This window comes from Coloeus monedula (genome assembly GCF_965178545.1).
Source record: "Coloeus monedula genome assembly, chromosome: W".
NCBI classification, from domain to species: Eukaryota; Metazoa; Chordata; class Aves; order Passeriformes; family Corvidae; genus Coloeus; species Coloeus monedula.
The window spans coordinates 11,650,517-11,671,234 of NC_138821.1; the positions used below are offsets into that span (position 1 = coordinate 11,650,517).

At 49.3% G+C, this 20,718-nt stretch overlaps 1 protein-coding gene across 1 annotated transcript in view; it reads left to right on the forward strand.

Annotated features, from left to right (window-relative positions):
• Nucleotides 1-20,718, forward strand: part of LOC309584591 (homer protein homolog 1-like) — a gene marked incomplete at both ends in the record, with an annotated part of 390,758 nt that overhangs the window by 88,921 nt on the left and 281,119 nt on the right. Inside the window, one exon of the mRNA XM_082300685.1 lies at nt 6,310-6,512. Within this exon, the coding sequence (XP_082156811.1) occupies nt 6,310-6,512 (203 nt within the window). The remainder of the gene's footprint in view (nt 1-6,309; nt 6,513-20,718) is intronic.

Genomic DNA, 20,718 nt, shown 5'->3' on the forward strand with positions numbered 1-20,718 from the left:
CGACCGAGCCGGTACTGAAGCTGCAGCCGACTCTGGGGCTACGGCTGCGCCCGGCGCCGCGGCCGGCGCCACGGCCGTCTCCCGCACAGCAGCCGCGTTCGGCGCAGTCGCCGCTTCCGCTGCTGTTTCGCGCTCCCCGGGCACGCTCGGCGCCGCTGCTGGTCCGTTCTCTGCGGACGCGCCCGGCGCCGCCGCTTCTGCCCGCTGCTCAGCAGCCGCCGCCGCTTCTGGGTTTTCCCGTGGCAGCGCTGTTTCTGGTTTCGCCGCCGGCCGCGCCATTTCTCAGCTCGGAGCCGCGGCTCCCGCTTCTGGCGGGGGGGGCGGGGGCGGCGCGGACGGCACGGCCGGCGCTGGCGCCGCTTGCGGCGCGGGCTCGGGCATTCGCCGCTCTAACAGGCTGAGCAAGTCCTCCATCCTACGGGATAGGTTTGGTAGCTCTGCCAGAAAGGGCAAATGCTGCATAAAAAGGTCCATGGTTCGGTTCTGCGACTGCGCAGAACAGTCCAGCGCCAGGGAGGGCAGCGGACCATAGCCAGGCAGTCCCGGGAGGGGCACGCCCGGCGCAACGCCCGCTAAGTTAGATCCAGGTGCATACGGAAGTAAACTAGGAGGCTCTCTGGGCGTCCAAGTTGCTAAGCCGCTGATCTGCGGCCCTGGATAAGCCGTGGCTGCCGCCCAGCTGAATGGCGAGGCAGGCTGTGCGCCCTGCCTCTGCCCTGACCCCCCTGCCTTTGCTGGCGCGGGGTCCCTGGGGGCTGCGGAGTCCTGAGACTGTGCAGGGTGAGCCGGCGCAGGCTCTGCCTGTGGAGCCGGGGGGGTTATTCCAAATCCACCATCACTTGCCCCGGAAGCCCAGTCAGCGGGGCCCCCCTCGGACATTCCTCCGTCACTCATCACCGAGACAGGCAATCCAGCCCTGCTATCACAGTCAAGGGCTGTCAGCAGGATAAATAACGAACGCTAGGTTTTGTATAATTCTAACGCTGCCGGCTCCCCAGTCCGGAGCTCGTGTCGGACAGTGCATCCAAGCTCTTGCCATAAGGAAAAGTCCAGGGCAGTATCTCTGTCCATGGAAATCCCTTTTAAAGCAGCCCAGTCTAATAATTCCCGAACTGAGTTTTCAGGAATGGAGGTGCGCAATATGCTAAACACACCTTTCCAGACCAGTACGACAGCGTCGTTCTGTGAGCCGCTGTTCGCCATTTCTCAGTCCTGTCGGACCTCCCGGTCCCGGGGGGGAAAAGGAACAGCGTACCTCTACAGGAATTCGGCTTGGCTCGCAGCAGCAGGACACGTCAGAGAGTGCAAATCACGTCGGGGTCACCAAATATTACCGCAGGCCTGGTTCCTACGGTATATCACCGTGTCCCACAGCCATAGGGAGGAGGAGGAGGAGAAGATCCAGCAGGCAGGAATTGTGCAGCAAGATTGATCTATTTAATTATTTTACAAACTCTTTTATAGACTTTTTTCTTCATAGTCTAATTGGACAAAGGACCAGCCACCCCTTGGGGGTGATTGGCCAAAATCCTAAAACATCCATTATCAAAATATTTTCTACTATACCATAAACAAGACTTTCCAAGGTTGCAGGTGGCTTGGTTGTTTACATTCCCTGCTACCTCTTCTGTGAGAGAGAAAAGTCTCTCACGGACTTAGAAAAATAACAAGAAGATCCTCACTAACAGCATTTTTGTACCTACAGCTTACCTTGTTTTTGGTAGATGTTATCGGCTCGTGAAATCCTAGTCCAAGTTCTGTCCAGCAGACCATGGCTCCTCCTCCCCCCTGTGCACCGAGGTTAGGAGATCCTGGAGTTTCAAGGCTGACCCCAGGGGTTTTTTTTCTTCTGTTTTTGGTTGCGCGCTGCTGTCCAAAAGGTTCTGGGTTGTTTTGTTCCAATGAGGCCGAACACGGGGCACCAAATTGACACTGTACCGTGCCGTAAATCAAGTCTCTCCTGATGGGAGAGAATTTGCTGAAAGTCCTTGCAAGGAGTTTCAAAGATAAACAGAGACTTTTCCTTGAGTTTCAATGCTTCCAGATAGTTGTTTATTAAGTCTTAGCAGAGGAACGGAGCCACTAGTGTGACCCAGGTACAGCATAGAAGACAGGAAAGCAGGAGTGAACTCTAGTTATCAAGATTTACACAGCTTTTAAAGATATTTTAACCAATAGTTACTAAAAACGTACATTATTTTCACTTTCCTACCAATTATTCAGTAACACGACTAGGAACTGCGGAATTTTCTATCCAATCATTCCAAACTACTTTTACTGCAGAATATGGAGTAGTAGAAGGAGAAGAAGGTTTATAGAACAACAACAATCCTCCATTTTGATATTTTTTACTCTTATCTATTTACTACAAAGAGAAGCCCAAAACCTCTAAATTTTCACCCTGTGACAATCTTACATAGTAGTCTATAACCTAATTCACACCACTGTATTTTCTAGTTCTTGTCTGACTGTTGCTAATTTTTTCCAAGGTTTGAGGCTAAAACAGTATTGTTCAGGGAGGGTAAGAACCCTTAAAAACAGGCAGAGAAATATTTTCGGCACTCTGGGTTCCTACACCGTATGAAGAAAATTGACTCTACCAGATAAAATGCATCACACCTCTGATATGTTGAAAGCCTCAGTTGTGTGGCATACTGTACTGTGACAGAACTGAATAGCATTTTTGGTCAAACGTGTATTTATTAACCACGCATCTGTGATTTGAATTCAGTTCTTGTCTTTTTAGTTAATGTGTTCAGAGCCTTTATTTTCTCCTTCCAATGTCAATCTTCATTCAAATAATAGTCAGGCTTCTATGACTTTTGTTTTGATGGGCTCTTTACCTTTCCAGAGTTAATGTACTGGTTCTGCTGTGGTAATATGCCTCAAATAATTTTGGGTATGCTTAATTGGGAGGTAAATGGAAAATGTATCTAATATTGAAGACAAGAACTAAAGTTTAGGTTTGATTGAAGAAGTAATTGTAGAGACTTAGAAGAGTGATAAGAATTAGTGTAAATGTTATGTTAAACAAAAGGGCTATAAAAGTCACCTTTGCATAACCTTTGTGTTTGTGCAAGGGATTGGAATCAGGAAAGCATCTACCCAACCTATAGCTTGGTGATTTAGGAGATGAGTTGATGCTTAGGGTACAGTGACATTTGTATGTAGGACTAACATGTGCATTGATTCCCCCGGCCTAAATTCCTCTGCCTTTAGCTTTCACTTAAACAGTGCTCTCATTAGTCTGTTCTGTATTGCATCTAATATCCAACATAGGAGAACATCACATTTTCTGATATATGGGCTTCAAGGAGCCTTAACTCCTAGCTGAATAATACAATTCTGCTGCTGAAATCAACTGGTCTTGGCTGCTCTCGCTGCCAAGCATGTTTCTGAGAGTTCACATGTACCCCTTTGTAATGAGGCCAGAGTGAAACCCTTTGACTATGAGTACCCCAAATCCTATTTTTTTTCCTTTGCTTTTATTTTAGGCAGAAAAATGTATTAAGAATTTACCTCTTAAAGGGAGATGAAGTCAGGGACAAAGGATATGTTTATTCACACCTGGAAATGGGAGAAAAAAGAGTTCAAAAACCTACAAAGTAAAAAACTTAAAATTCTGGTACTTAATATTTTTGGGATTTGGTGATGACAGCATTCCCTGAAGAATACAACAATCTATTTGTCAGTAAAATGTAGCTAAATTTAAACTGACAGCCATCTTAGTGATACATAAATATTTTTAGATTTCTATGCAATCCTCTATGTCTTGGTAATGATCAGGTGGAAAAATAAGTTGTAAATTCTAAAGTATAGTAATTTTTTTACCTTACGTAATTTTATTTGCTAAGCAGTTAACTTCGAATCATGCATGTTATACATATTTACTGTTGCTAGGAAAATGTTTAGATGTGAAGCTCCAAAAAGTGAGGGTTTCACAACACATATTCCTAACCCTAATTAATGTTAGTTTTAGAATAATTATATTGGATCAACCAGTTCAGTTTCAGATTATGAGTTAGGATTGTGTCCTGGTTTCAGCTGGGATAGAGCTCATTTTCTTCTCAGTAGCTGATACAGTGCTGTGTTTTGGATTCAGTATGAGAATAATGTTGGTAACACAGCAATGTTTTGGTTGTTGCTGAGCACTGCTTACCCTGAGTCAAGGGCTTTTCAATGTCTCATGCTCTGTCAGTGAAGAGCTGCACAAGAAGCTGGGAGGGAACATAGCCAGGACAGCTGATCCCAACTGGCCAAAGGGATATTCCATACCATAAAACATCATCCCCAGTATATAAACTGGGGGAGTTACCCAGAAGGTGATCATAGTTTGGGGATGGGTTTGTGTAGCGGGTTGAGTTCGAAACCGGGCAGAAAACACCAATTAAATGTAGTGGTTGTGGTTCAAAATATTCATTACTTACTTATTTTCTTTCTGTGAGATAAGAATTAGGAGAAAAGCAAAGCAGGCACAAACCTTAAACAGTTGCAGTACAATGAAAGAGTTTTATTACTAATAGAATTAAAAGTAAAAAGACAATAACAAAACAAAATTAAAGCAAATCCCCCCCCCCCCCCCCCCCCCCCCCTCCAGCCAGCACTTCTCTCCTTTTACCTAGCTCACACCAGGGATAACAGAACATGGGATGTTAGTCAGTGTTCCAATTCTTGAAAAGTCTCTCTCTTATGCTTAAGGGAAAAAAGGGTTTTTCCTTCAGTTGCACGTGGTTCCCAAACTGCCACCAACAGCAGATCCGCCCGGAAACAAACAATCTGCTGTGTGTAGAACATCTCTCCCATGAAAAATCTCACAGTTCCTTCACACTGCAAAACATGGGCCATCACATGGGGTTATTCATCTTTTTAAGGATAAGTTCTTTTGGCCTGCACACAAAGGCTCTTCTTTGCCACAAGTCTCTAACAGCCTCTTACTACTATAAAGCCTGACATCGGCATTCTTCACAATCTTCACAGGCACACGAAGATACTCCATCCCCCCATGTTCTTCAAATGGATTAAAGAGACAAACAGTTTGTGGTATTACAGCTTCTTACCACGGCATGCAAGAAGGTTTCTTTTAAGCTGCCCGCCAGAATAGCGGCACCGCCCTCTTTTCTCCCAGTCGCCATTTCCAGCTCCGTCCCACATGGCTCACTTCTCTTTCTCTCTGACTCTGACGCCGCCATGCTGAACGGTGTTCTTGTTCAGCCTTTACGGTGGGGAAAGCCTCGCTCCCTTTGTGCTGCTGGCTGCGTGGTGTCTTCTTCAGTTCAGCACGAAGTGTGCTGGCTGCAGACAGGAGGCTCTGCCGGCTCCCGTTGACTCCGCCGGCTCCGCATGGAGAGGAGAGGGACCCGCCGGTCCCCAGAAGCCGCGCTGGATGGGTTTAGCTGTGAGCAGTCCATGGCTGGTTTTAGCTGCCTGTGGCTCTGAGGCAGTTCCCCCCCAGCCACCCAGGGTCCGTGCCACAGCGTGGGGAAAGGGGGAAAGGGGCAGTGGCCCCGGCCCGGCCGGGCCCGGCGGGACCGGGAGGCCCCGAGCTGCCCCCACCTTCCCGCAGGCGAGCTCCGACCAAAAGGGAAGTCCCGCCTTTCTGTGCGGTTTAAATATGTAAATTGTGAGAAGCGTAATTGGTCTTAAAGACTGTCCATCAACTCAGGGTCAACCCAATACAGTTTGGTATCAGTCAGAGGGTGGTGAGCAATTGTATTGTGCATCACTTGTTTTTCTTGGGTTTTTTCTCTCTCTCTTTATTGTTATTATTATTATATTTTACTTTGTTTCAACTATTAAATTGTTCTTATCTCAACCCATGAGTTTTACTTTCTTTTTTTCTGATTATCTTCCCCATTCCACCAGGATGTGTGGGGAAGGTAAACAAGCAGCTGTGTGGTACTTAATTGCCAATTGGGGTTAAACCATGGCACATTAATTTAGAATAATCAGGGTATTAAAAGATTTTTGAGAAGATGGGTGTTTGAAGTAGTACACATCCTGCAACATGCAGTGTAACAAGATGAAGTTACACATGTATTGATGCCCAGTAGTTTAAAGGGATAGATGGAAAGTGAGGACTGGGTAGGTGGTGCAACAGGGTTGAATCGATATTTAGAGGTGACTGTCTTTATATGACTACAGCTGGGTGCTGATTTTTGCTTTAGAAGGCTTGCATTTTGCTTTCATATGTATATTAATGCACTTGACTGCCCTATGCAGGAACACATCCAGAAGTTCTTAGGAAAAAATTATCATGTAAAGTGAAATGTGTACATTCCAGTGGAAACAACTAACAGATGTGTGCAACAGTATTACATACAAATCAGATTCATTACTTTTACTCTCTATCCTTCAGGGAACAACCTATCTTCAGCACCCGAGCTCATGTCTTCCAGATTGACCCAAACACTAAGAAGAACTGGGTTCCCACCAGCAAGCATGCTGTTACTGTGTCCTACTTCTACGACAGCACAAGAAATGTCTACAGGATAATCAGTTTGGATGGCTCAAAGGTAAGCTTTATTTCGGAGAATTTGCTTGCTGATCGACCTTTGTGTTTTCCAGTCTAATGTCCCTCATGTATCTTATGAGATGATTTTGTTCAGTAACAGATTACTGAAATGTTAAAATGGTTGCGTTGCTTCATTATGTATTTTAAGTGTTTATTGGAAAATACTATTTTTCTTTGCTGGCAACTTCAGAAAATCAGAGAATTTTGGTAAAAGTTTAGAGCAGCATTCAATCAACAAAACATTTCACAAAGCATTAACTTAGCCCATTCAACTTAGCAAACTCCAAGCCCATCCAATTTTAAGTTACTCAAAACTCTGAGAATAGGGAATTGGAGAAGAAAAAGAGAGAAAGAGAGAAAGAAAAGATATAGAAAAGAATGAATATAGCTACCACTCCTAGGTTGCAGCAGTATCTCAGCTGATATATAATCCAAGGAAAGGTAGGGTCAAGACGTGCTCTCTTCATGTTCTGGGTTAAGTACCTTTTGGCTTTCCTGGGCCCTTCCCCCAGGTGGGACTTCTGGTCATCTGACCACTCTGGGGCTAGATTGGGGTGGGGTGTGGAGCACTGCCCCCAGTGTGCCGGGGATTGGCGGCCACGGCAGGGGCTGGGATATAGGCCTGGGGGGGTGGGGTGTGCAGAGCAGGGCATTGCCTCACCAGAGCAAGACCCAACCTGCCCCTTCCCGCACACATGCGCCTGAAATGTTTTGAGCCAGCAATCCTTCCAGTCTCTCACACAGTGCCATTCAGCAACCAGTGTTACATATGCAATTCACCATTACAGGCTGTTCTCACCCAAAGTCAAATCCCCCTGAAGTGCACAATGTGTTTCCCCTCCCTCTGCATTACCCACCAAGTGTAACCAGGTCCTTGAGCAAAAACAATCCCATGGATGAGTTTGCCTTTACTTGAGGTGGAATAAATCCAAACTATCTTTCCTAACATACCTCTCATATGCACCACAGGAACATTGTCTGCTGTATGCAGGGGTTCAGACTGGGCAGGGCCAGCTCAGTTAGCAGAACCTCTGGAGTTGACTAACCAGGTAGCCTTTGCTAAGTGTAGATCCCACTACTTCAAGGTGCCACCACACATTGCCTTCAGTGTGGCTTTTAACACTCCATCACACCGTTCAAATTTCCCAGCAGCTAGCGCATGATAGGGAATATGATACAACCACTAAATACTGTGTTGTCTAGCTCAGGTGTTTATGAGGCTATTTTTGAAATGAGTCCCATTGTCTGACTCAATTCTTTCAAGGGTGACGTGTAACCACAGAATTTGTTTTTCAAGGCCCAAGGTAGTGTTCCAGGCAGTGGCGTGAGGTACAGGTTATGCTTCCAGCCATTCAGTGGTTGCTTCTACCACTGTAAGCACATAGTGCTTGCCTTGGTGGGTTTGAAGGAGTGTGATGTAATTGACCTGCCAGGCCTCCTTATACTTACATTTAGACAACTGCCCCCCATACCACAGGGGCATTACCTGCTTGGCCTGCATGTTTCACAGTCCTGGATCGCCTGGGATATAGTGTCTGTTATTACAGCTGGTGGTGGGGTCAGTGGCTCTAACCCAGGATGAGGTGACCGGTCCGGGGAGATGGTCCCAAAAGGAATCGCCTTCCCGAGGCCCGGTGTCTTCCCTCAGCTGCTGGCAGGAGGGCCCTTGCAGAGGCTGTCAGCTCTTTAGTGATTATCAGCTTGTGATTCCAGCTCAGCTCTGCAGGGCAGCCTCCAGGCCAAGCCAGACCAGAGAGAGAGACGAGAGGCTCGTGTGGCTGGTTCCGCACGAAGGTAGCTTTATTGTTGGTCCCCTCCGGCGAAGGGGAAAGCCAGGGACGAGAGCTCACTCTGAGCCCCACAGGGCCAGAGGGCTTGCTTTTATAGGGATACAGGGGATCGGTAAAGGCCAATGGGTTATAAAGGATCTGGGATGGGTAAAGGCCAATGGGTTACGAAGGATCTGTATAGGGTCTCCTAAAGGATTGTGGGTCTGTCTTTTCTCGCCGTGACCAAGGTGGTTGCCTTGCCAGGGAGTCCTGCTGGGCGATTGCGAAATCTCTTATCTCAGCAGAGATCCCTCCAGGGCAGGGGCTGGGCATACCCCACAACTCCCCCTTCTGTATTTATTAAAAAGGCATTCCCAGCAGCCTTTCTGCAGCAATGTAGGAGGCATGAGAACATAAGTAACATAGTAATAATTACAATGAATACCCACAAAGCTCCCTTAATCAAAGATGCAATCCATCCTGTTATTACCCATCCTCCAGAAAGGTCATTGACCCAGTCTAGGCTCTTATCTACTTTTAGGTCATCAGGGCAGCAGTGAGGACAGCATCAACACAGATACATTTCATCTTTGGATAGGGATGGGGCCTCTGAGAGGGAATATAAGTGAGATCTGTTAGCTTTGTGGTGAGAGGGGAAGTTATGGGGTTTAGAGAGGTTTGACAAGTGTTGAGGGAAGGGGATATTTTGGGGTAAAAGGGGTGATAACATATAAACTAAGGATCAGTTTTTCAGGCTGTGTCTGGCCTACTGCTTGACTTTTGCCATAGCTTCTTGTTCAGCTTTCTGTTTCGTCTGCTGCCGTGTGGTGGGAGGATCTTTTTCCTGGTTGGTGGGCATTCAGCTATGTTTTCGTCTCCATGCAGAGCTGGTCTGGTTTTGGGGAGGTCCTGTATTTGACTCAGGAGAGTTCTTGTTGGTGTTTGTAGGAGCAGTGTTTGTAGGGCCTAGGTATGGTTTTATATTTTTTCCTGGGAACCACTTCAGGCCAGATGGTAGCTGGACACAGCCGTAGCCTCTCCCCCAGGTAATCAATTGGAAAGGCCCAGAGACCTGGTGTGATTCTGGGTCCTTCACCAGCACTGGTAGGTTCTCTGTGAGCTTAGCTTGCGTTGAATTTGAGAAGTGGCGGAGTACTGGGGGGTCAGGCTCTGATGATGTACCATTTAGGAAGTTAATGACATAGAGAGCCTTACAGAGTCTTTCAACAGGAGACAAGATTTCTGTTTCTCTCCATTGCTGGTTGAGGACTCTTGAGGGTTTGGTGGGTCCCTTCCACGATGGATTGTCCTGTGGGATTGCTAGGTATGCCTGTCTTGTGTTTTATCCCCCATTGGTTGAAGAAATCTTTTAACTTGTGAGAGGTGTAGGCAGGCCCATTATCTGTTTTGATTTCTTCAGGGACCCCCAGGGTGGCGAAGGCAAGGAGAAAATGCTTGATGACATGGATGGCACTTTCTCCTGCATGGGCTGATGCAAACACTGCCCCAGAAAATGTGTCAACTGACACGTGCACGTATTTGGATCTCCCAAAGGATGGGAAGTGGGTTACATCAGTTTGCCACAATAGGCAGCTGTTCAGACCACGGGGATTGACTCCAATACCCATAGATGGTATTTGGTAGTTCTGGCAGTTCGGGCACGTTGCAATTATAGCTTTTGCTTGATCTTTTGAAAGCTTGAACATTCTGACGAGTGCAGGAATGTTTTGGTGAAAAAATGCATGTGACAACTTTGCCTGGGCAAAGATGTCGGGGACATTTGCAGTCTCTGCTGGTATGGCCAGTGCATCTGCTCTACTGTTCTCTTCGGCAATGGGGCCAGGGAGGTCAGTGTGTGACCTCACATGCATAATGTAGTAAGGCTGTTTTCAGTGGGAGATTAAATGAATTAATGTAGAAACCAATTGGTATAATTTTTGGTTGGAGACCTCCTTTAGAAAAGCATGTTCAGCCCTCATAGCTATGCCAGCGACATAAGCCGAATCTGTGACCAAATTAAAAGGTTCATCTTTAAACTTCTCAAAGGCTCTGACAACAGCAGCTAACTCAGCAATCTCTGGAGATCCCTCTACTATTTAGATATCAGATTCCCATTTTTGGGTATTGGGTTGCCTCCATGTCATGACAGACCAATGTGACGAGCCAGACCCATCGGTAAAGACGGTCAGAGCTTTAAGAGGTTTTCTACTTTGGATTAATTTTGGAATCAGTTTAAAAGCTGCTTCACGGTAGAAAAATCTATGTTTTGGCATGTGAATGGAAATTTGGCCTGTGTAGCTATCTAGGGCTAACTGGAGGCTCTCATTGGTCCGGAGCAACAGCCTCAGAGCTTCAGTGGTCAATGGCAAGTATATGCATGTGAACTCACACCCTGCAAGAGAGCGGAGACGAGTTCTGGCCTTTTTTATTAAATGTGCCATTACTTCTTGGAAGGTGGTTAATGTCTTTGTAGGTTGATGGCTTGTGAAGATCCATTCAAGTATCAGCAAAGGGTCCCTGAGTTGAGGGCCCCATTGGAAGATCAGTCCATGAAAAAGGGGAGCCTTACCCAAAACTGCAAACTGAAGAGGCAGGCTGGGTTCAATGCAATGGGCTTGGTGTGAAGACAGGGCTTCCTGGACTTTGGTGATGGTATCTCGGGCTTCAGGTGTGAGGACGCATGGAGAGTCCAAGTCTCCGCTGCCACGGAGGAGGTTGAAGAGGGGAGTGAGGTCTTCTGTTGTGACTCCCAGTAGGGGGCATATCCAATTTATGGATCCGCACAGGCTGTGTAAGTCCCTTAGGGTTTTGGGATCCTCTTTGATGGCGAGTTGCTGGGGTACGATGGTTCTCTCACGGATCTGAAGGCCGAGGTAAATCCATGGGCTGGAGTGCTGCACTTTGTCTTCACGAATCTCGAACCCTGCTTCTTCTATGGCTTCAATTGTCTTTTTAAGAGTTCTGTCCAAGTAAGTTTTTTCTGATGCACAGATTAGTATGTCATCCATATAGTGGTAGATGATTGCTTCTGGGAACAGGCTCCTGATGGGGGATAGAATGTGGGTGACGTTCCACTGGCAGATGGTCGGGCTGTTCTTCATGCCTTGTGGGAGGATGAGCCAATGGTATCTTCTGAGTGGGGCTTCTTCGTTAAGAGAGAGGATGGAGAAGGCGAACCGAGGTGCGTCCTGGGGATGGAGCGGGATGTTAAAGAAACAGTCTTTTATATCGATGATTGCAAGCATCCAGTCTCAGGGCAGCATCGATGGGGATGGCAGGCCAGGTTGGAGGGGGCCCATGTCTTCAATGACCTCATTGATCTTTCGTAGGTCATGAAGTAGTCTCCATTTGTCCTTGTCAGGCTTTTTCAGCACAAAGACGGGGGAATTCCAAGGGCTTGTGGTCTCAGTGATATGACCTTTGGCGAGTTGCTCTTCCACCAGGGCTTCCAGTGCGCTGAGTTTTTCTTCTTCAAGGGGCCACTGCCTTGTCCACTTTGGGTTGTCAGTCTTCCAGGTGTGCTGGAGAGTAGATGGCAGCGCGCGTTTCTCAGTGGCCCCAGTCAGAAATCCTGGCTGGGAATGGTAAGGGCGGCACCCCACTGGGGTAGAAGGTCTCTGCCCCATAGGGTGATGGGGGCTCTTACCACGAATGGTCGGGTGGTCGCTATCTTGCCTTCGGGTCCTTCGATGACAACATTTCATTTGCTTCTCATGGATACTGCAACTCCACCAATCCCGGAGGTCATACCTGCCACTGGCTCCAGTTCCCAATTCCCTGGCCACTCGGAGCGGGCGATGACGGTTACGTCTGCTCCGATGTCCAGCATCCCTGGGTGGTAGATGCTCTCTCCTTTACAGAACAAGCTGCACTCGATGGTCGGTTTGTTTGAGCCCACAATCTCTATCCACATTGCTGTAGGATTGCGAAGAAGCTGTTCTGGGCTGTTCTGTGGAAGGAAAAAGGCTTGAGCAATCGGTGTTCCCTGTGGGAGAAAGAAAGGTGTGTCCGTGCAGCAAAGCTGGATGAGAATCTCTTGTCCTGGTGCACTGTTTGTATCTCAGGTAATACAAAGAGTTGTTCTGGACCATGGATGGTATCACTTAGGATTAGAATGTCCCATGGGCCGTTCTGCGGTCCATACTTTCCCGTAGGGATGCGATAAAAACGCTTGTCAACAAAGTTAAATGGCAGTGATGTTACCAGTTGACGTCTGGTTTCAATCGGTAGCTCTCCGTGTGTTGGATCCTTCTCATGTGTTCTGGGATCGCCTGGGATGATGGTGCTGGGTGAGGTCCAGTTGTCTGCTCTCAGTGGTCCAATGTGGAGTTCCCAGGCGGGGCGGGGTAGTATGGCCTTCGATTTGTTGTCTGAGCGTGGGGCCTTGATACCACGCTCCGATAGAAGTTTTTTTGACGCTGCTGGTGCTGTTGCTGTCTCTGGTGCCTTTGGTAGGCGGCATGACGGTCCTGGGTGGGTGATCTTTGCGGGCAGTCCTTTATAAAGTGTCCAAGTTCGCCACAGTAGAAAAAGCGGGCATTCTCCTTAGAGACTGCTGTAGCGAATGCACCTCCGGGTTCGCTTCCCTGCGTGTCTTTGCTCATTGATCCTCAGATTCAGAGCCAGCGCTGCTGCTACTGTTATCTGAAAAGGAGGGTTTAGCTGTGGCAGGGCCGTGCTGGGATACAGGGGGCGAAGCGCAGCATTTTTGAAATGCCGACTTTCCTTTAGCCAGGGCAGGGGTAGGGCGGGGTCGGGGATGGTTTGAGGGGTGGGAAGGGGGTCTGTTGTGGCAGTATGGGGGTGGAGAGGTTGTACAGCAGCAGGTCGTTTGGGGGGTGGTCGGGTTGCAGGTGGTGCCAGTTTCGCAATTCCATGTGGAGTCAGCATAGGCTGTAGGAGGGTGTGGGGGGGCGGTAGGCTCTAGCGCGGCAGCGGAGGAGATGGGGATTGCGCAAGAACCCATGGTAGGGGGAGGGGGGGTTTAGGGAGAGGGGGAGCATCAGCAGGGATTGCGCAAGATGCAGCTGGGGGGGAGGGAGCGGGTGGGCCAGCGCCTGCCAGAGTGCCAGGGCCATTGGCGGTGGGGGGAGGGGGAAAGGAGATTCCACTCCTCGGTCGGTAGCTTGGGGCAGTGCCGTGGATAGCTGGGTCCCACCAGCGGCAAGAGGGTTGGACGCTGGCGGGGGCATGGCGCTTGTTCCGTGCCCCACAGTGCGTGCGTGGGGCTCTGCGGGACCGGCCCCATGTTGTACCATGCTTGTTCCATGGGTGCAAGGAGGGGCAGCGGTGGCGGGGCGGCTTGCTGCGACGGGGCCGCTGCGCTGCAGTGGGAGGGGTGCAGGGCCGCGTGGAGCAGGGATGCAGCAGGGAGCGGGGACGCGGTCGGGTGGGGGGGGGGGGTCAGAGGCATCGCGAGCGGGTGTGAGAGGGGGAAGGGTGGTGTCGTGCACAAAGGGTTGCGAAATACCAGGGGCACAGGGAGATGGGGCTGGGGGCGGCTCAGAGGCATCCGTCCCAGCTTAGAAGAAAGGGGTATAGGTCTCTCTCAAATTGGGAAAGGCTGGGTTTAGCTTGCCTATGTCCCATTTAAGTTTCTCCCTCAGCAGAAAAAAGAGAAAAAACCCAAAATTACTTTAAGTTGCGGGCAAGAGGAGGAGAGCCCCGAATTTAAACTTACAAATCCCGTTTTCTGGTGAGGCTGCCTCCTAGAAAGGTCTGCTGGGGGGATTGTCTGGCAGTTCGATCCTCAGGGACTTCAGTCCTAGGTGGGAGGCGAGGGTCTTGAACTGTCCCCGTCCAAAAGGCCTGCTAAAAAGTAGGTCTGTCTTCAGAGGATCAGCACACGAACGGCTGGTTCTGTCTTGGCGATCAAGACGCAGCTCAGGCCAGGTCCGGAATCCGGGGTCCAAGGCTGTTCCGGCGCCAGTTATTACAGCTGGTGGTGGGGTCCGTGGCTGCGACCCAGGAAGAGGTGACCGGTCCGGGGAGATGGTCCCAAAAGGAATTGCCTTCCCGAGGCCCGGTGTCTTCCCTCAGCTGCTGGCAGGAGGGCCCTTGCAGAGGCTGTCAGCTCTTTAGTGATTATCAGCTTGTGATTCCAGCTCAGCTCTGCAGGGCAGACTCCAGGCCAAGCCAGACCAGAGAGAGAGACGAGAGACTCGTGTGGCTGGTTCCGCACTGAAGGTAGCTTTATTGTTGGTCCCCTCCGGCGAAGGGGAAAGCCAGGGACGAGAGCTCACTCTGAGCCCCACAGGGCCAGAGGGCTTGCTTTTATAGGGATACAGGGGATCGGTAAAGGCCAATGGGTTACAGAGGATCTGGGATGGGTAAAGGCCAATGGGTTACGAAGGATCTGTATAGGGTCTCCTAAAGGATTGTGGGTCTGTCTTTTCTCGCCGTGACCAAGGTGGTTGCCTTGCCAGGGAGTCCTGCTGGGCGATTGCGAAATCTCTTATCTCAGCAGAGATCCCTCCAGGGCAGGGGCTGGGCATATCCCGCAGTCTGTGGTTAAGTCCACCCCTCAGTCACAAGCCCATTGTCTGTGATTGATCATGGACTTTGCCGGGTGCATGCAAAGCCGAATTTTATTGTACAAGGCACATCTTTATATACTGTTACAAACTAACAGTTCAGCAGCTACAAAACTTCAGTTTCTAAGGTTACATGTTTTACATCTCCACCGACCACAGAGTACAATCTCCTTGCCCAATCTCCGGTTAACTATCCTACTCTTTGTTTCGCCTTCTGCTCTTTGTCTTGCCTATGCCAGTTGCAGCCTGCCCGTCTCTCCCAAGGCCCCATGCCAGACAAAGCCATTCTCTGTGGCGACACTCTGAACCCCCACATCTCCCACTTCTCTGTTAAACAATTAAAACTTGCAAAAACACTATGTCTATGTGGGTTTAACGTGATGGAGGAGGTGAAACCATCGCTCCAGGGCCACCAAAGCTCATATTCGATGCCTTCGCGTTCATTGTCCTCGCACTGGTCGCTCTCAGGGGGTTTTGGTCCTTTCTCTCTGTATGGGCGAATGTTCTTTGAAGGGATCCACTTAGGTCCTGTATCTGTGGAAATACAAGCATAACCTCTCTCCCATGTAATAAGAGGGAAAGGTCCAAGTAGTTTGCCTGATTCCAAGTCCTTTACTAGGACCAGGGCTTTTATTTCAGTAGCTGTTGCACTTTGTCCAAAATGCCACATTATGGGCGGAGTTTTGCTATCTGAATAACAATTTGAAAAATTAAAAACGTATAAGACTTTGTGTAATCTATCTTGCAGTGTTGCATTCTGCATTCCCCCTCTCTGTTGCCTTGATATGCGGAAAAGACTCCACTACTGGAATAAGTAATAAAGTAGATATGTTTATTCCAGCACTGGGATGCATGGGGGATAGCTCCTCCAAAGTCATGCGTGCCAACAGCTGCATTCAGCTTGGTATATATCGGGTTACAAGTTCCATATTCATTAAGTTTCCCAATATGCCTATACATATTCATTACCTAGCCCCGCCTAGCCTCGCCTCGTATTACAATGAGCCCAAAAGTCATTTATATCCGCATTGCACTTGCGCAGTGTTGTCTGGTGGTCGTGGGCAGGGGTCTCCAGGATAAAGTAAGAGTCTTCCTCAGATGAAGTAAAGAGTCTTCCTCATCCTGAACTTTTCACCTTGCTTCCCTGTGCATGCTCTTTATGTCCCTGGGCTAAGTCCAAACTTCAAGGCTGGTTTAAGTTAGTTTTAGGTTCAAAAACAGGCTCTTTGGTCAAGATTCCTTCCCTTTATCAATAGTCTCATATCTTCTCATCCTGCTTTGGTAGGCACAATAAGTGTTGAGCAAGCTGTATGCATTGCTTTTAACAAACAACTTCTTAGCAAATCATTTAACCTCTGCTTCCCCCTCCTCCCCCTGATTCAGCCTCAATAAGTGTTTCAGTGTACTGTGAGCCTGTTCTATGAGGGCTTGTCCTGTGGGGGAGTGAGGAATTCCTGTGATATGCTGTATTCTTCATGAGGCAAAAAAGGTAGCTAAAGAATGGGAAATGTACACAGGACCATTATCTGTTTTAACTTGTTGTGGCACACCTAGAAAGGCAAAAGCAGCTAAGAAATGGTGTTGAGCATCCTTTGCCACTTCTCTTGCATGGCAAGATGCAAATAGGGCTCCTGAAAAGGTGTCCATGGAGGAATGGATGTATTTTAAGTGACCAAATTCAGGAAAATGTGTAACATCTGTTTGCCACAATTGGAGGCTCTGCAAACCTCGAGGGTTAATTCCATGTGTGCTGGGCGTAAAATTATAGTGCTGGCAGTCAGGGCATGCAGCAATGTCTTTAGCTTGTTGATATGTGAGTGAAAAGGATTGTCACAAGGCAGCAGCATTTTGATGGAAAAAGGAGTGGCATAATTTGGCTTGGGCAAACTGATTAGGTAACACCTCTACTGGCAATGTCAAAAGGTCTGCTTGTTGGTTACCTTCTGCAATAAAACCTGGGAGAGTTGTGTGTGAGTGAACGTGCATAACAAAGTAAGGATTTTTGCGGTTATCTAAAAGAAAAACAAGCTTCTGTAGATAAGAAAAAAGTAATGGGTTAGTAATCTCTCACAAAACTGCGGATTCAGCTCTTTCAACAATTCCTGCAACATAAAAGGAATCTGTGATAATGACGAGCTGTGGGGTATGCCCAGCCCCTGCCCTGGAGGGATCTCTGCTGAGATTGCGTAATCGCCCAGCAGGACGCCCTGGGAAGGCAACCACTTCTTTGGTCACGGCAAAAAAAGACAGACCCACAATCCTTTAGGAGACCCTATGCAGATCCTTCGTAACCCATTGGCCTTTACCCATCCCCTGTATCCCTATAAAAGCAAGCCCTCTGCCCCTACGAGGGAGAGCTCTCGTCCCTGGCTTTCCCCTTCGCCGGAGTATGAACCAACAATAAAGCTACCTTCCGTGCGGAACCAGCCAAACAAGCCTCTCGTCTCTCTGGTCTGGCTCGGCCTGGAAGATACCCTGCAGAGCTGAGCTGGAATCACGAGCTGATAATCACTAAAGAGCTGACAGTCTCTGCAAGGGCCCTCCTGGCCAGCAGCTGAGGGAAGACACCGGGCCTCGGGAAGGTGATTCCTTTTGGGACCATCTCCCCGGACTGGTCACCTCTTCCTGGGTCAGAGCCACTGACCCCCTCCTCCAGCTGTAATAACTGGCGCCCGAACAGCCATTGGACCCTGGACCTCGGACCCCTGGCCTGAGCTGCGTCTTGACCTCGCCAAGACAGAACCAGCTGTTCGTGTGCTGATCCTCTGAAGAAAGGACCTACATTTTAGCAGGCCCTTTTGGATAGGGATAGTTCAAGACCCTCGCCCCCCACCTAGGACAGAAGTCCCTGAGGATCGAACTGCCAGACCATCCCCCCAGCAGACCTTTCTAGGACCCAGACTCACCAGAAAACGGGATTTGAAGGTTTAAATTTGGGTCTCTCCTCCTCTTTCTTGCGTGCAACTTAAAGTAATTTTTGGGGTTTTTTTCTCTTTCTCCGCTGAGGGAGGAGCTAAGATGGGAAATAGGCACGCTAAACCCAGCCTTTCCCAATTTGAGAGAGACCTATACCCCTTTCTTCTAACCCTTCTCTTAAAATCCGACTTTAAATTCTCTAAAGGTGCTCTTTCTAAGAAAAATCTCAAATCTTTCACTAATTGGATATTTCGAAATTTCCCTGATGCTACCACAGACTCTGTCCTTTCTAATCTGTTCTGGGACAAAGTGGGGAAGAAACTCTATTCCTCTCAAGCCATGAGAAACCTCTCTGTTTCCAAATTCATTCCTTTATTTCATTTAATGGTTAAAATGTGTAGTGCAACAACCCCCCCTCAGACAAACCCGTTCTCTGCCCTTTCCCCTTCTCACTCCCCCTCGCCGCCTCCGGCAATGGCCAGTCAGAGCGCAGACCCCACCTGCCACCCCGGCCCTGGCCCGGCAGGGGGGCCGGCCACCCCACTTTCCTACCCTGATCCCCTATTTCCAGCAGTCCTCCCATATCCAACCCTCCCCGATCACCCCCTCAGTCCCGCTGCCACCCCACAGTCAGTGCATGCGGGATCCATCCCAGACCCATCCCCCCTCCCCGGGACGGATGGCTCTGAGCCCCCCCCAGCCCCATCTCCCTGTGCCCCTGGTATTTCGCAACCCCCCGCGAACGACACCACCCTTCCCCCTCTCACACCGGCTCGTGGTGCCTCTGACCCCCCCCTCCACCCCACCACATCCGACCCCACTGCGTCCCACCCTACCCTATCCCTGCTCCCTGCGGCCCTGCCCCCTCTCCCACCCCAGTGCGGCAGCCCCGTCTCAGCAAGCCGCCCCACCTCCGCTGCTCCCCGCCCCCAACCAATGCAGCAGGCATGGTACAACACGGGGCCGGTCCCACCGAGCCCTGCGCATGCACTGTGGGGCATGGAACAAGCGTCACGCCCCCCGCCAGCATCTGCCCCTATTGCCACTGGCGGGACGCAGCTATCCGCGGCACTGCCCCAGGCTACCGCCCAAGGAGTGGAATCTCCTTCCCCCCACCACCAATGGCCCTGGCACCCTGGCAGGCGCCGGCACAATCCCTCTCTCCCCCACCAGCTGCATCTTGCGCAATCCTTGCTACTGCTCCCCCTCTCCCTACACTCCCCCTCCCCCTACCATGGGTTCTTGCGCAATCCCCATCTCCTCCGCTCCTTCCCTAAAGCCCACCGCCCCCCCACACCCTCCTACAGCCTATGCTGACTTCACATGGAATTGCGAAACTGGCACCACCTGCAACCCGACCTCCCCCCAAACGACCTGCTGCTGTACAACCTCTCCACCCCCATGCTGCCATAAGAGACCCCCCTCCCACACCTCAAACCACCCCCGAAACACCGCTACCCCTGCCCTGGCTAAAGGAAAGCCGGCATTTCAAAAATGCCGTGCCACGCCCCCTGTATCCCAGCCCCTCCCTGCCACAGCTAAACCCTCCTTTTCAGATAACACTAGCAGCAGCTCTGGCTCTGAATCTGAGGACCGATGGGCACAGAAAAGCAAGGAGGCGAACTGGGAGGGAGTTTGGGAGTTAGCCCAGAAAATCTCAGCCTTTCCAGTCATTATAGGGAAAGGGAGGAGGGGTGGCTCATCAACTACAAAAACATGAGAACCTATCCCATAAAAAGAAGTCAAAGAGCTTTGAAAGGCAGCAAAAGAACATGGGAGAGGGTCACATTTCTTTAGAAACTTATCGGAAGCCACCTTCTCTGCCTATACATTAGTACCACATGATATTAAAAACATTATTAATTGCATCCTTTCCCCTGCTGAATATATGTTATGGGAAAGGCATTGGAAGAGACATTTAAAAACATTGTCTGACACTTATGCTAAAGATGCAAATCAGTCAGATTGGACAATAGAACAACTGGCTGGAGAAGGTGACCTCCAAAAACCCTCAGATCAAGCTACAACCTTATCTGAAGTAGCATTACAAGACATTGCTAATGCAGCAAAAACATCACTGCTCCTTACTCCTGATGATTCTGTTCCTACACAATATTTCTCTAACATCAAACAGTCAGTCAATGAAAGCTTCATTCAGTTTGTTGATCGTTTAAAAGCTAGCTTAGAGAAACAGTTAGAGAGTCCGGATGGACGAAAGGAGCTTTTGGGTAAACTTGCCATGTTAAATGCTAACGAGCAATGTAAGAATATCTTGAGGGCCCTACCCATGGACACAGAACCCACAACAGAACAAATGATAGAAAGCTGTACTAGACACACATCCACAGAGAACACAATGACCCAAGCAGTTGTAAAGGGCATCACAGAGGGAGTTTCCGGTGCATTTGCTGCAGCAGTCTCTAAGGAGAATGCCGGCTTTTTCTACTGTGGCGAACTTGGACACTTTATAAAGGACTGCCCACAAAGGTCACCCACCCAGGACCATCATGCCGCCTACCAAAGGCACCAGAGACAGCAACAGCACCAGCAGCATCCAAAAAACTTCTATCGGAGCACGGTGTCAAGGCCCCACGCTCAGATAACAAATCAAAGGCCATACTATCCCGCCCCGGCTGCAAACTCCATATCGGACCACCGAGAGCAGACAACTGGACCTCACCTGGCACCATCATCCCAGGTAATCCCAGAACACATGAGAAGGATCCAACACACGGAGAGCTACCGATTGAAACCAGACGTCAACTGGTAACATCACTGCCATTTAACTTTGTTGACAAGCGTTTCTATCGTATTCCCACAGGAAAGTATGGACCGCAGAACGGCCCATGGGACATTCTTATCCTAAGCGACACCATCCATGGTCCAGAACAACTCTTTGTATTACCTGAGATACAAACAGTGCACCCAGGACAAGAGATTCTCATCCAGCTTTGCTGCACGGACACACCTTTCTTTCTCCCACAGGGAA